General features: G+C 42.1%; 1 protein-coding gene across 1 annotated transcript in view; it reads left to right on the top strand.

Moving 5' to 3' along the window:
* Window positions 1-10,671: 10,671 nt before the first annotated feature.
* Window positions 10,672-16,579, top strand: part of rbm20.L (RNA binding motif protein 20 L homeolog) — a 127,997-nt gene continuing 122,089 nt past the window's right edge. The window contains exon 1 of the mRNA XM_018224961.2: window positions 10,672-10,814. Coding sequence (XP_018080450.1) covers window positions 10,687-10,814 — 128 coding nt within the window. The 5' untranslated portion in view covers window positions 10,672-10,686. The remainder of the gene's footprint in view (window positions 10,815-16,579) is intronic.

The raw sequence follows: 16,579 nt of genomic DNA, 5'->3' as shown, positions 1-16,579 counted from the left end.
GCAATGTGATTTTATATGAAGCCTTTGTACTTTTATTTCCTCTGCCCCTTCCTACCCTGGTTACCCCGCCCCTTTCCCTGTACCCGCCCCTTTCCCCTGTACCCCCTGTACCCTTTCCCCAGTTATTTTAAAACTTTTGGAAAAGTGCATTTCAATTCCTGCTTTTATCACAAGTCTTTGTCTTTCTTTTAAATTACTGAATAAAACCATTGCTTTTAGTTCATGGAACTGGTCCGTGATTGGCTCCTTGTGCTCTGGGACTGGTCGGTGATTGGCTCCTTGTGCTCTGGGACTGGTCGGTGATTGGCTGTGGCTGCTGCAAGTGCCGGTTCCAAGTCAATCAGTGGAGGCTCCAGACGTTGGTATTTAAAGAGCAGTCGCATATCTTACTAGTGTCCATTACAGTCTGCGTCACATGCAGACACACGAGGCCGACAGCCCAGGCTTAACTGAGCTTTCACTAACTAATATAATATTCCTAAATACCCCACTCCCCCCCACTGTCCTCCTATTGAGAGCTGCTAATTAATGTCGCACTAATGAGCAATTAATTGTTTCTTAGTCATGTCATTCAGATAAATGTTGTACTGTCTGTTGCTAAGGGATTTCCTCCACTGCCATAGTTTTACTAAGCACAATTCAGCAGGAACAGTCCCTAAGTTTGCTCATAGTCTGTACAAAGATATCCCATAAAACTATGGCAGCATAGGTATTCCCTGTACTAAGCACAATTCAGCAGGAACAGTCCCTAAGTTTGCTCATAGTCTGTACAGAGAGATCCCATAAAACTATGGCACATAGGTATTCCCTGTACTAAGCACAATTCAGCAGGAACAGCCCCTAAGTTTGCTCATAGTCTGTACAGAGAGATCCCATAAAACTATGGCACATAGGTATCCCCTGTACTAAGCACAATTCAGCAGGAACAGTCCCCTAAGTTTGCTCATAGTCTGTACAAAGATATCCCATAAAACTATGGCAGCATAGGTATTCCCTGTACTAAGCACAATTCAGCAGGAACAGTCCCCTAAGTTTGCTCATAGTCTGTACAGAGAGATCCCATAAAATGTTTAGGGTGGGACATTGGATCAGAACTGCAGTTGGGCTGGAATGGGCTGGGATACAAGTTATTGGGATTCTCCATAAGGAGTTAATATGGTTCTGGTTACAGTGGAGCTGATGGGGAGGGAGATGGTTTCCCAGGAAAAGATTCGAAAAAAGGTTTTGCCTCATTTAGTCAGTTGGCTACTAAATGAGGGACACATAAAGTTTGGGGTGTCTGGATTTTTTCAGGTTCCGGAAGCTCTGCTCCTGTTCTATATAAAGTTCCCCATGAGAGAGACTGGCCCAGAGGGGAACCTACCGACTCCCTCCTCATAAGAGAAGTGAAGCTTTAAAATACACAAATATAAAACTGATGAGGGGTCTATTCTAAGCACTTCTGCAATGTACATTTATTATTTATTTTCTTTATATTCCAAGATATTAAAGGAACAGTCAGTATAAAAATAAAAACAGGGTAAATAGTCTGTGCAAAATAAATAATGTATCTAATATAGTTAGTTAGGCAAAAATGTAATGTATAAAGGCTGGAGTGAGTGGATGTGTAACATAATAGCCAGAACACTACTTCCTGCTTTTCAGCTCTCTAACTCTGAGTTAGTCAGTGACTATAAGGGGGGCCACATGGGACATAACTGTTCAGTGAGTGTAATTGATCCTCAGCATTCAGCTCAGATTCAAAAGCAACAGATATGACCCATGTGGCCTCCCCTCAAGTCTCTGACACGGTAACCAATCAGAGGAAAGCAAGAGAGCTGAAAAGCAGGAAGTAGTGTCTGACTGACAAGTTATACATCAAATCACTCCAGTCTTTATATATGACATATTTGGCTAACTAACTATATTAGATACATTTTTTTATTCTGCACAGACTATCTATTTACCCAGTTTTTATTTTTATACTGAACTGTTCCTAAGGGATACATGTGCTGTTAATATGAATGAATTGTGTTACAACAGCGCCACCTGCTGGTCAGTTTCCCACCAGTCTGACCAGCAAGTAGTCAAGGAAGTTGCCAAGAGGCTGATGTTCTTCTGCTTAGGGAAACCGTAATATCTTATTAAAAATAAATAATGTACATTGTAAAAGTGTTTAGAATAGTCCCCTCATTAATTTCATTGTCCTTGAGACTAGTAGAATAGAGGCTGAGTGAGGAGAGGAAGGAAATATTACACTTGGGCACTTGTGTCCGACGCTGGATTTATGTAGTTAGTAAATCCCATAGAGTTTGGGAGTTGTGGATAAAATTGCCGGGCCGGTGTTGGACGTCAGTAAGTTTTCTTGGCAATAAAGTCTGTGTATTTTACTGTATGGGCCCTCGGTTAGTTTGGGTTCCCACGGATACATTTAAAATTCTGGTAACAGAGTTGGCGATTCAGCAGTCGCAATATTGCAGCCAACAATCCCACCATTCAGGCCCACGTGTGGATAATGTGTCACGAGGGAAACCCAAAACCTGACCGTGACCTGCCCCCACAGAGTTAACGTTCCCACCTTTTCTGGGTCTTCCTATATTCTTGCCATTTTTTCCTATTAATAACAATTATTTCTAATGGGCCAGCCCAATAGCCTTGTCGGACTGAGCCACAAACACAACAATGGGGGGGGGAGCTCCTCGGCTCACCACAAGTCCTCAGAGGGGGAAGGATCCTCGTTTCTCAAAAGCAGCGCTGCACCTCAATATCTTCAATATTATAGGGACCCTATGGGGAAAGTAAAACCCAGACACACTGTACTTCCCCCTGTCACCACTGGGTGTCACAAGAGAGCAGCAGAAAACATTGGCCTGAGTGGGGGACAGTGAGTTCACATGGACAGACACATGGATTTCCCCCTCTCTCTGCCCTCGGTGATTCGTCTGTGACAGATGTGCCCACAACAACATCGCCATAAAGTGAGTTTACGGTGCAGCTGTTGGGTCTGGTGGGGAATTAAGTGCTGCGTTTAGTGGAAATGGCCCCACAGGGCAGGGGTCAGACACGTGATAGGCCGGAGTCACAGGGAGCAAAGGATTCGCACAGACTTAGTGTCAAACAAGATACTAATTGGCCCTAATTACTCCTCTATTCTGCGCTCTCATTGGCTCATCCTTATTCCCAGGGGCCCAGAGAGGAATGAGCTCAGTCAATTGTTTTATCTTCTATGGACTGACCCCCACGTGTGGCTCCTGAGCCCCTGGAATTAAGATTTCAGTCAGCAGCGTTCTGATTGGTGGATTCTCATTAGGTTCTTCTGTAGAGAAGTGGGGGGGGCAGTTTTGCCATTAAATCCCCCCCCCCCATTGTTGTGTTTGTGGCTCAGTCCGACGCTGGGAATGTCTCATGGAAAATACCAGTGGGGGCCACACAGCATTTTTATGAGGAACATTGGGAGGAGCAGGTGCCCAACAACAGGACAGTGACGCAGCTGCCCCCCCCCGACTCCTCCAAGTTCTAATACGGACCCCACTGATTAAATCTCTACCCTGGGGCCTCATTGTGCCACATCCAAACCCCACTCAGTGCCGACACCAGAGCCAGAGCCTGTGTAACGTCCGTGTTATTAATAGGGAATAATATTAATGGGGAATAATTTTAATGAGAAATAATATAAATAAGGAATAATATCAATGGGGAATAATATTAATGGGGAATAATATTAATAGGGAATAATTTTAATGAGGAATAATATTAATGGGGAATAATATAAATAAGGAATAATATTAATGGGGAATAATATAAATAAGGAATAATATTAATGGGGAATAATATTAATAGGGAATAATTTTAATGAGGAATAATATTAATGGAGAATAATATAAATAAGGAATAATATTAATGGGGAATAATATTAATGGGGAATAATATTAATGGGGAATAAAGAAATATAACACGTCTGCAATTTGTTCTCAAAACATTGGCACCCGGGGGGGGGGGGGGGGCGGCTACGTGTCTTTGGGGCCCTCTAGCTGAGCTGGTGTCTGACACCCAAAGGCCACATTATAGGCGGAGCTACTGGGAATTCGTGGCACCCACAGAGCTAACACTTTTATTGGTGGTGCCATACATCCAGGGACATTATCATATACAGCAGTGATGTGGGGGTGGGGATTTCCCCTAACCCTCCCTCCTTTAGCCCGCCCACATCTGACTGCTGCGTTGCTTTTATAGCCCCACGCCGCCTGCTGATGATGTCACAAAAGGGGCGGGACCAAAGACGAACCCCAAAGTTGGCATTGGACGGTGGCGGGTGGGGAGAGCAGGAGAAGAGCTCAACCAGCACCCGTCTGCTACCCACGAGGAACCGCCCGACCCACGGGTAAACTCACATCACTAATATACAGGTATAGGACCTGTTATCCAGAATGCTCAGGGTCCAGGGTTTTCCAGATAACAGATCTTTCCATAACTTGGATCTTCACACCTTAAGTCTAGTAGAAAATCATATAAACATGAAATAAAGCCAATAGGCTGGTTTTGCCTCCAATAAGGATTAATTATATCTTAGTTGGTATCAAGTACAAGCGACTGTTTTATTATTATACAGAAAAAGGAGCCTATCCCTGTATATTTCTCTCCTAAAGTGCAGGCACAAGTCACATGACTTGGGGCAGTTGGGAAATTGACAATATGTCTAGCCCAATGTCAGATTTCAAAATTGAATATAAAAAAAATCTGTTTGCTCTTTTGAGAAATGGATTTCAGTGCAGAATTCTGCTGGAGCAGCACTATTAACTGATTCATTTTGAAAAAAAACATTTTCCCATGACAGTATCCCTTTAATAGCGAGGCTGAACTATAACTCTGTATAAGTGCAACGGAGGTGACTCACCTGAGCAGAATCACCTGTAGGACAGAGAAGAGAGTTAATTTCACAAAACTGCCTCTTGTGTTTAGTGCAACACATTTGTGTTACATTCAGGCTCCTCCGTCTGTGGTTCCTCATTGTGTTTGTATCAGTCACACCTGTACAGTATATATATAGTGAATAAAGTACCCCCTCTTGTAAAATACAAGGATATTATAAGTTACCGAGGAGTTTCATGACCATATAAAAATACGAGGCCGAAGGCCGAGTGTTTTTATACAGGTCATGGAACTCCGAGGTTACTTCTAATATCCTTATATTTTGCAACTGGGGGTACTTTATTTATTATAATACACAAGTTTCAGTGAGTCATGTGACAGAAATGACATCAGAACTCACCGTTTATAACTGATGACATCAGAACTCACCGTTTATAAGGATATCATTTACAGGATATTCATGGCTTTTGTGTATTATATATATATATATCCCCCTGTACAAACACACAGCCGGGAGTGTGTAATTCTCCGGTTCTTTCAAGTTTCCCTTTGATGCAAATGAATAACATGGAGAAGTTTCTGTTGTTTTTGCATCTGATCAAAGTCTCTCCCTGCAGAACATCTGTCAGTCTCCATCAGCCGCTCCTGTGGGACTTTAGTCTGGAAACGGAAAAGGCAAAAAGTGCAGAATTTCACCCAAAAATAAGAAAATGACTAAGAATTGCCTTTTGCTTTTTCCAAGCTGGAAAGCTTTCTTGGCCGAAGAGCTGACATATCCTCCTTCCCATCACCCCATGACTTTCTTCCCTTGCCCACCCCTGGTGCATGTGCCACACTCGATTCCCATCTTCCCTGAATCTGCTGCTGGGAATTCTGGGAATTCTGGTGCCGTTCAAGACTCTGCTGGGCAAGAGCTGAAGTACAAAAGCTAATTCATAATATTTAACAAAGAATCGTTTCTCATTCCTGCTTGTGCCGTGTACCCTACATGCAGCCAACTGTACCCCCAGATCCGCTGGTTTAATAGCACAGATACCCCCATAAATTCACTGCCATGTACCCAACATACAGCCAACTGTACCCCAGATCCACTGGTTTAATAACACAGATACCCCCATAAACTCACTGTCATGTACCCAACATACAGAGGGTGGGCACTAATGTTACAGGGGTGCCCCAGAGAAGACCAGGCAGTCAGGTGACAGAAGACAATGCGACACATCCATGTTTACAAGTCCAATAAAAACACAAAGTGAACAAACAATTCCCTGAGAGACACTTTATGACCCATACGGCACAACTTCTCCAATGAGCCTGAGGGGCCGCTGATCCCCCGGGAATTGTATGTTGTGTATTTAGTGTGTGACGCTTACGTCGTAATATCGGCTTCACATTGTTCCCATAATTGGAGCTGCTCTATTTAAGGGATCGGGGGGGGGGGGCTACAAGCCTTTCTCAGACTATGTCTATAGGTATAAAGGTTGTCTTCATTGCATTTAGAAACACAGTCCTAGAAGCTCCCAACACATCACCCACTGGGCCCAAACCCTCTCCTCTTCTTTCCACTTCTCTCTTTCAACTTTCCAACCCACTTGTACCTTGTTTTGACCTAACTCTCCCCCATCCTCCCTCTTCTCTCCCCTTCTATAATTCTCCTCCCCATTTGTCTCTCTACTCTCTAACCCCCCCCCTTTCTCTTCTCTCCTTCTGTCTCTCATCCCCTCTCCTTTCCTTTTCTCCCCAACTGTTTGGCCTTACTCTCCCCCATCCTCCCTCTTCTCTCCCCTTCTATATTTCTCCTCTCCCCCATTTGTCTCTCTACTCTCTAACCCCCTTTCCCTTCTCTCCTTCTGTCTCTCATCCCCTCTCCTTTCCTTTCCTCCCTCAACTGTTTGGCCTTACTCTCCCCCATCCTCCCTCTTCTCTCCCCTTCTATATTTCTCCTCTCCCCCATTTGTCTCTCTACTCCCTAACCCCTTTCCCTTCTCTCCTTCTGTCTCTCATCCCCTTTCCTTTTCTCCCCCAACTGTTTGGCCTTACTCTCCCCCATCCTCCTCTTCTCTCCCCTTCTATATTTCTCCTCTCCCCCATTTGTCTCTCTACTCCCTAACCCCCTTTCCCTCCTCTCCTTCTGTCTCTCATCCCCTCTCCTTTCCTTTTCTCCCCCAACTGTTTGGCCTTACTCTCCCCCATCCTCCCTCTTCTCTCCCCTTCTATATTTCTCCTCTCCCCCATTTGTCTCTCTACTCTCTAACCCCCTTTCCCTTCTCTCCTTCTGTCTCTCATCCCCTCTCCTTTCCTTTTCTCCCCAACTGTTTGGCCTTACTCTCCCCCATCCTCCCTCTTCTCTCCCCTTCTATATTTCTCCTCTCCCCCATTTGTCCCTCTACTCCCTAACCCCCTTTCCCTTCTCTCCTTCTGTCTCTCATCCCCTCTCCTTTCCTTTCCTCCCCAACTGTTTGGCCTTACTCTCCCCCATCCTCCCTCTTCTCTCCCCTTCTTTCCTTTTCATTACTTTGCAGTACATCTTGTGGACTCTGGTGATGTTCTGAGCCATAGAGAGTTAGTTTGGGAGCTGATTTTGGCCAGGGGCATATCATGTAAGAACAGACTGGGATCACACCAAGATGGGATTGGACATGAGATGGGACAGGAGATGGGACAGGGGTGCACCACATTGGGATTCTGAATAACTTTTGGATGAAGCATCTCCTAGAAATGGCAGAGCTGAATGTGTTTAATGGTTGGATGGGATCTCCCACATATCAGTTTCATAACAAATGTGATCCAATTACAAGTCACTGTTATGGGTTAAAATGTGTTTCTCACTTCACAGGATTTTAAAATAGAGGGGAAAGTCCCAGAGAAAAAGCTCTGGCCCCTAAGATTCTTGACTAAAGATAAAAGATATTTTTTCATGACTCTATTAAACCCCCCCCCTTGGTTACCTGAACCCATTATTTGTTTCTTGTAGTAACACACAGCACCTACTTACTACCAGATCCACAGCCAGTGCCCGGCACTCTCATTCCCCAAATGAACTGGTGCCCCCCCAGCACAGTTACTTGTCTGACTGAAGACACAATAATTATTTATAATGCAGCTCAAGGTGGCTCCAAATGAGACAGAGTGGGGTTCTGTGGGTAGAGGGAGCAGATGAGATGGAGTGAGATTCTGTGGGTAGAGGAACAGATGAGATGGAGTGACCCTCAGTCATTAGACTATGGGGAAGGCTCATATCCTTGTAAGGAATTAGGATGAATAAGGGAGGAAGGAAATATCTCTGAAACCTTAGCACTTAACCCTTCATACACTGGAATGTAAATCAGACACATAGGGAATTTGCCTGGGACCTGCTGTCAATAGCCAGAGTATATTCCGCCCACAATAGGTTTGAATTAAAACACCCATTGGCTGTTACTATAATATAAATAAATAACAAATTCCCCTGTATATTTGCTCCCCTCTCGCTTCTAATTGCCCCCCCATTTCTATACTGACAAATCCTGTAGCATCTGATCTGGGGGAGTAGTCACAGCGGATCCCTCCATTTCCCGGGCTCAGGGTTCTGGGTCAAGTTTTCCTTTATGGCAGATGAAAGGTCTCCATTGTGACATCTCTTTCTTAAATGAAAACAAAAACAATTAAACACCCAGAAAACCAAAAAGAATTGCAAAGATTATCCCTCTCTACATCACACTAACAGTTAATTTAAAGGTGAACAACCCCTTTAACTCTGGCTCTTTTGATACTCGAGGGCTCGGCTTCTGTGATGTTTCCCCTGCAGGTTATTGGCTCCTATTGCAGCTGCACATCCTGCAGTCTCCCCCTAACTGACCTTCAGACTGGGCCCCCTTAGCTCATAACAAGGTTACAGATATATAGAAACATTGGGGTGTCACCCTGCTATAGTTCCAGGGGTACCCAGGGTACAAATAAACACTCACCCCAAATCTCCCCCTAACTGACCTTCAGACTGGGCCCCCTTAGCTCATAACAAGGTTACAGATATATAGAAACATTGGGGTGTCACCCTGCTATAGTTCCAGGGGTACCCAGGGTACAAATAAACACTCACCCCAAATCTCCCCCTAACTGACCTTCAGACTGGGCCCCCTTAGCTCATAACAAGGTTACACATATATAGAAACATTGGGGTAACAGTCACCCTGCTATAGTTCCAGGGGTACCCAGGGCACAAATAAGCACTCACCCCAAATCTCCCCCTAACTGACCTTCAGACTGGGCCCCCTTAGCTCATAACAAGGTTACAGATATATAGAAACATTGGGGTGTCAGAAGGAGAAGGTAAGTACAAAAGAGGGGAGAAGGTAGGTAGGTACAAGTGGGGCAGTAGATAGGGACCAGCAGGAGACAATTGTTATAGTAGAAGAAACGTTAGAATTAAAGTTGGGGCAGTTCTTACATGAGTAGAGGTTTATTCCCAAACTCAGCTGAGGTTGGTTGTTGCAGCAGCAGTAAAGGGTGGCCATTTCAGTTGTAGTGGAGTAGAAGGGGTTAATTGAGCAATAGAGGGGTGTGTGGGGCATTTGTTACAGGGCAGAATTAAGGTCCCCATAGACACAATGATTCTTCTTTGTGGAACGACTGATCTTAGGGAAGTCCGACCAATCCTTCGAAATTATCGTGCAGTTAGTGGGATTGGAACGATCGCACATCTTACGATTTTTCGGCCGACATCTGTCAGGAAATTGATGGGCCAGGGTTAAAAAATCTCTGTGGGTCCCAGTGCAATGTATGTATGTCTGCAGGGCCAATCAGCTCCCCTTTGTTTTCCTGACAAATTGGTCTTTTTAGTTGATGGACAATTCGTACATTTAAACGATAATTTCGAAATATTCGTGGTCTCACGATAACGATTGGATCTTTTAAAAATGTTTATATCTATGGGCAGTTTAGGAGGTGGCAGTTGGTACAGGGCAGGGGTAGAAGAGAATGGGGGAGGGGTCGGAGGGGCAGTTCCATAGAGATCATCAATATTAGGGGCCACAGGTTAATGACAAATTTACTGGACTGAATGTTTATTGGGGACCGGATGTTGTTTTATATATTATATTACATTATATTATATTATATTATAATTATACACAAAAGCTAAGAATATCTTTTAAATTATATCCTTATAAATTACATTATATGACATTATATTATATTATATTACATTATATTATAGTATAGTATATTACATTATATTATATTACATTATATGACATTATATTACATTATATTATATTATATTATATTATATTACATTATATTATAGTATAGTATATTACATTATATTATATTATATGACATTATATTATATTATCCCCAGTGATGAGGAACAAGTGTTTCTCAGCGAAAAAACGACCGTTGACTTAAACGCTTTTCACAAACTTTGGACAAAATGAAATGGTTCCGATTGAAGCGAATGGGAAGTGAAGTGAAGCTGATGATTCAAATACAGATCTGATGTTTTCTGCTTATTATATTGTACCGTGTGTGTTAGTTGAACTACATCATTGCTTCTCTTTAGACATTGGGGGAGTTTATTGCTTTTATTATAGGGAGTCACTTCAGTTTATTGATTAAGGTGACGGTGCTGCTCGTGTAACAAGAGATGAGGACTGTGTGTATTAGTAGTATTATTAGTATTATTAGTATTATTAGTATTATTAGTAGTAATTATATAAGGAGGGTTAACTTCCCCTTTAGACTGACAGTGGGGGGGGCAGCTGGAGTCAAAGTGCCGTTTTGGTGTCACTGCTCCAGTGTAGGGGTGGGAGGAGCCTGGCTTTGTTATGACACTCCCCCTCCTGCGCTGGCCGGGAGTAGATGGCAGTTGCAGGCGGCAGGGGATTGGCAGTCGCTAGTGAATGTGTCGCTGTCGCTATGAGTCGAGCACTGGAGCCCCGAGACCCGGAGCAGCCCGGGGGTAACCCCCACCCTCCAATGACCCCCAAGTAAGAATTGCCGGGGGGGGGGTAATAAGAGAAACAACTTGTGTTACAATAACATTTATAGGACATCGTGTCTCTCCGGACTGGGAGTTACTGGAGTTACTGGAGTTACTGGGAGTTACTGGAGTTACTGGGAGTTACTGGAGTTACTGGGAGTTACTGGAGTTACTGGAGTTACTGGGAGTTACTGGAGTTACTGGAGTTACTGGGAGTTACTGGGAGCTCAGTGACAAGGTGCCTGGGAGTTGCTCCTCACCCCTTTGTGTAGAAAGTGAGGGTCCTGCGACCCCTGAGAGTGTGAGTGTGAGTGAGTACTTGTCATCTCTTACCCTGACTGTGTGAGTGTGAGTGTGTGTCGCTAGTGTGAGTGTGAGTGTCGTTGGGGGTATAAGACTAGTCTCCATGTAAGTCTGTAGAACAATACAACTGTGTGTGATACATATAAATGTGTAATTGTGTTTCCATTCAGTGTGTGTGTGTCTGGGTATTTGAGGTCAGTGTCAGTAGTGTGAGTTGTGTGTGTAACACTCCCCCATGTGTATAGACAATGACAATCTCTGCCACTTTAACTTCTACCAGTCACTTGATGTTGGGGGGTTTCTGGGAGTTGTAGTCCAATAACAAAAGCTGAATGATAAGAACCTGAGGGAGGACTTTGGGTCTCTGACGTTTCATTTCAGTGTCAGAACAACAAGTCTTTATTGTGGTCTCCTCTTGGGTTTCTACTCAATTATGTGTTTGTGGCTCCAGTGGGTCCTGTATGCCCCCCCCCATATACATTTTGTGTTTATCTTGAGCCCTGTGTATAGTGTGTGTATAGTGTCTATATAATGTGTATAGTGTGTGTGTATAGTGTTTGTATAATGTGTATAGTGTGTGTGTATAATGTGTGTATAGTGTGTGTGTATAATGTGTGTATAGTGTGTGTGTATAATGTGTGTATAGTGTGTGTATAGTGTGTATAATGTGTATAGTGTGTGTGTATAATGTGTATAGTGTGTGTGTATAATGTGTATAGTGTGTGTATAGTGTGTATAATGTGTATAGTGTGTGTGTATAATGTGTATAGTGTGTGTGTATAATGTGTATAGTGTGTGTATAATGTGTATAGTGTGTGTGTATAGTGTGTGTATAATGTGTGTATAGTGTGTATAATGTGTATAGTGTGTGTGTATAATGTGTGTCTAGTGTGTGTATAGTGTGTATATAATGTGTATATTGTGTGTATAATGTGTATAGTGTGTGTATAGTGTGTATAGTGTGTGTGTATAGCGTGTGTATAGCATGTGCATAGTTGTGTATGTGTGTATAGCGAGGGATTTCTACATTTGTAAACAGTGTGTGTTGGATGGGTGTGATTAGAATGTGTGTGCGGTGCAAGTGCTGCGTGTGCTGTAGGTGCCGGGGGTCCTGTCCTGAATAGGGGGAGCAGTTTGGGGTGTAATATGTGCAGCCGTGTGTGTCTGATCCCTGTGTATAACGTGTGGGTGTATGTGGCCCAGGAACCCCATGTGTATAACGTGTGAGTCAACTCCCCCAAAGATCTCTCTATAAAGGCAACGCCCCCAAGGATCCCATGTGTATAATGTCACATGTTTGTATCTGGCTTGAGTGAGTGAGTGGGTGAGTGAGTGGGTGAGTAAGTGTGCGCTTGGTACATAGTGAGTGAGCTCTTTGTTACACTGAGTGTCACAGCTGGAATTGTCATTTGCGCTTTGTTGGGAGTTGGACTTTATGGGACGTTGGTGCAAATGAACAATTAGTGTGAGAGCAGAAGTGTCGCTGGTGTTACACACGGGCCACAGGAGACACTCACTTTCCAACACGGAAACACATTTGTGCAAGTGATTCCCGGGTCAGTAGTAATGTATAGTAATGTATAGTAATGTATAGAAATGTATAGTAATGTATAGTAATGTATAGTAATGTATAGTAAGTACTTACACCCCGGAGTAACTCTAGCTGGGGCTCCACTCACTGGACCCTTTTAATCCCCAGCAGCTATTTATACTGGTCACTGGATTTGCCCATATTTCTGTATTCACCCCTGTATGAGCTTTGCGTGTGTATCTATGTATGTACCATGCGTGTAACATGTAGGCCTGAGTATCTCACGGAATTCTGCGTAACACATACCTGTACTATTTACTATATCTAAGAGTTGAATGGTATATAACTAATATTTACTAACATCAACGGGGTTATTTATTAAAATCTGAATCCATAAATGATAAAATCAAAAGCAGGAAAAAAAAATTAATTTTGAGATTTATTATTCCCTGAGGATGGAAAAAGTCTGAATCTGAAAATCCGCAATCTCAGACCTGTCAAGGTTTCATATAAGTCAATGGGAGAGGTCCCAATCTTATTTGGAAGTTTCTGTATTGGAATTAACCTGAAAATCCAACTATTTTGAGCATAAATCCACTTTTGGGGAAAAAAATCTGGAAAAATCATACAAATTAGATTCTCGCTCGATTTTAGCGAGTTTTTATCTGATCCAATGAAATCACACTTTCTTTTAATAATAAATAAGGTCCAATCGTGGATTCTAGTTTGGTTAGACTTTTTTATTTTAAATACTCTGAAAAAATTTAGACTTTTCTGGAAAAAAAAAATCAGAAAAAATTGGACGATTCAGATTTTCGCTCTATTTATTATCAAAAAAAATCATGTTTTTTAAATAATCGTGGATTCTAGTTTGGTCAGACTTTTTTTATTTATAAATTCTAATTTTGCTAAATAAGGCCTCCCGTGTAAGAGCAACCAATCAGCAGCTGATTTTGATGAGAAAGAGAAAGCAAAGAGCTGATTGGTTGCGATGGCTCCTGCACCCGGTGATTGAGACTGTGTTGGGGGAGCAGTTGAAGTCAGTAAATCCTGTATGAAGCACGTGGGGGTAAATCACATTATAACATGTATTATTGACAGATAAATAAATGATTTCACCTGATAATGATGATTTAATAATTCTGTGGAATATAAAATGTGTTGGGGTCCGTGGAAGGGATGATAACAGGGAGGAGCATGGGATCAGGGAATAGATTTCTTTATCACTGCTGGTTACGACTCTGACACCGTTTGGTTCCACGTGCGGCTGTTACAGATCAGTCGCTTTTTTACTGTCACAATAATAAATTCCCCCCCCCAGCGGCGCTTTAGATCCCTGGGATTTCTGGGCCCCTCTTCTCCCTCCTCACATTCCCAAATCGTTCCCCCCCCCACTTGAGTGGAAAAGCGCGAGGTTTTGGCTAAAGCCTTTGTCCATGTGATGAAACGACTGAAACAAAACAAAGTGGATTTAATAGGAAACCGACAGTGAGTGACGAGTGGCACTTGGGAGAATTAAATGATCGAGAAACATACGGCCCACGTCATTCATTTCTTCTCCTTTCTGTCGAGTTTTAAGGAGAAATCCCCCTGTAAACACCAGAGTGGGAGCTGAGGGGGGATCACAGGTATCCGTTACCCCCCGTTGTTATAATCAAATCCCCCCGACTCCTTTGTTAATCCGACCCTCCCTGCGACTTTGCTTTGAACTTCACGTTTACAACCTGCCCGGCAACAACTGCATTTTAAGGGGCAAAAAATATTTATTATATTCCCTAAAAATCCCTCGTGGCGTCTTTATGGGAGAACTGGTAAAAAAAAACCCTTCTTTTTCTTTCAAACAGGAAAAACAATTTTTTTATTTATAAAGAGCAGTAAAAGAGCTGAATTAATGACACTAAATACGGAAAATAGAAAAGTGATTTTTAAAGGTTCCCAGATATTGTGTCCAGAAAAACAAGGGCTGGTTCACATTTACATTCATTTATACTATGTTATAGAATGGCCACTTGTAATTGGTCTTCATTATTTTTTTATAATAGTTTAATTATTTGCCTTCTGATTCTTTCCAGTTTTTAAATGGGAGGTCACTGACCCCATCTAAAAAACAAATGCTCTGTAAGGCTACAAATGTATTGTTATTGTTACTTTTTATTCCTCATCTTTCTATTCAGGCCTCTCCTATTTATATTCCAGTCTCTTATTCAAATCAACGCCTGGTTGCTAGGATAATGTGGACCCTAGCAACCAGACGGCTGAAATTGCAAACTGGAGAGCTGCTGAATAAAAATAAGTCAAAAGCCACAAATAATAAAAAATGAAAACCAATTGCAAATTGTCTCAGAATATCACTATCTGCATCCTACTAACAGTTAATTTAAAGGTGAACAACCACTTTTATTAAATAGATATTAAAAAGGTCAACATTTCAGTCATTTTTAAGACCTTTCTGGTCTTGATAAAGGTCTTTGGAAAGGACCACAATATTGACCTTTTCAATATGTTTTCAATATTCAATATACATATTTATATCAATCAAATACCATCTTTATTTATAGTGCTCTCCTATTTGTGTCTCTCATTGACTCATTCACTTAGACTGTAAGCTCTGTAGGGCAGGCAGTTAATCTTGAATGTTATTGCATTTCTGTACTTATATTTAATGATTGTATTGATCCCTGGCTGTTGGTTGAATGCAGTGTTAGCAGTGTATACAGACAAATATCCACGTCCATTCCTCACTGGATTCTAATTCTGTCTCTGTATCCGTCACTGTCTGTCTGTCCTTTAGTCTGACCAGTGAAACAATGTTACAGGGCAGCTGATACAATTGAAAGACCTGGGGGGATGTGACTCCCGTTACATTGTTTTACAGATGGGCAAATTTGACCCGTTTCGTTTCGCCTAAAATTTGCCGCCGGCGAAATGTCGCCGACGCCCATTAAAGTCTATTTATTTTGACGCACAAAGCCATACAAGTCTATGGGTGTCATTTTTTCGGCAAAACAAGGCGAAAAAATTCGCCCATCTCTAAAACCAACCAACGTATTTTAGGAAGTGGCTCAGAATTCCATTTCCTTTCGTTACAGAAAAAATAAAGACGTTTTGGGCTGCACTTTCCTTTAAAGGGGTGGTTGACCTTTCATTTAATTTTTTCATTAAATTTTTTACACTTCTAAGCAACTATTTCATTGGTCTTCATGATTTGTTTTTTTTTTTTATATCGTTTTTGAATCTTTCCAGCCTTTAAATAGGAGGTCACCGACCCCTTCTAAACAACAATGCCCTGTAAGGCTACAAATGTATTGTTTTTGCTACTTTTTATTACTCCTTGTTTTATACAGACCCTCCACATGGCTGCTATGGAAATTTGGACCCTAGCAACCAAACGGCTGAAATTACAAACTGGAGAGCTGCTGAATAAAAAGCTAAATAACTCAAAAACCACAAATAATAAAAAAAAAACCAACCAATTGCAAATTGTCTTAGAATATCCCTCTCTACATCATACTAACAGTTAATTTAAAGGAGACCTGCCCCATGTTCCTCCTCTTCTTCTGTTGAGGGGTTTATTTATACAAGATGGAAAGGAAACGGGACTTCTTTAAACTTATCATAATATTATAGATTTTCCTTGTATTTTCTTATTCTGTTTTTCTTGCAGGGGACGGGAGTCATAAGATAAATTTCAGACACTTTCTCATTATTACGGAATTTTTTTTTTATCTTCCTCTATTGATACAATATTTATTTAGGTCCGTTGCTCCGTGTTATTTCCATGCAGTTGGTCACTGTTTCGGCACGGCACCGAGTTTCATGAGTTTTTTGCTTTGTTGTGGAAATGTCCAAGAGGAAACTCAATCAGGCGGATTTAATCAGCTGTAGAAAGTCGGTAGTGAAGTTTTTAGTCCAAGTTAAAAGGCAGGGGCTTAAGTGGG

Source organism: Xenopus laevis, chromosome 7L (genome assembly GCF_017654675.1).
Source record: "Xenopus laevis strain J_2021 chromosome 7L, Xenopus_laevis_v10.1, whole genome shotgun sequence".
In the NCBI taxonomy this organism is placed as follows: Eukaryota; Metazoa; Chordata; class Amphibia; order Anura; family Pipidae; genus Xenopus; species Xenopus laevis.
This window is presented reverse-complemented; position numbering and strand designations above follow the sequence as displayed.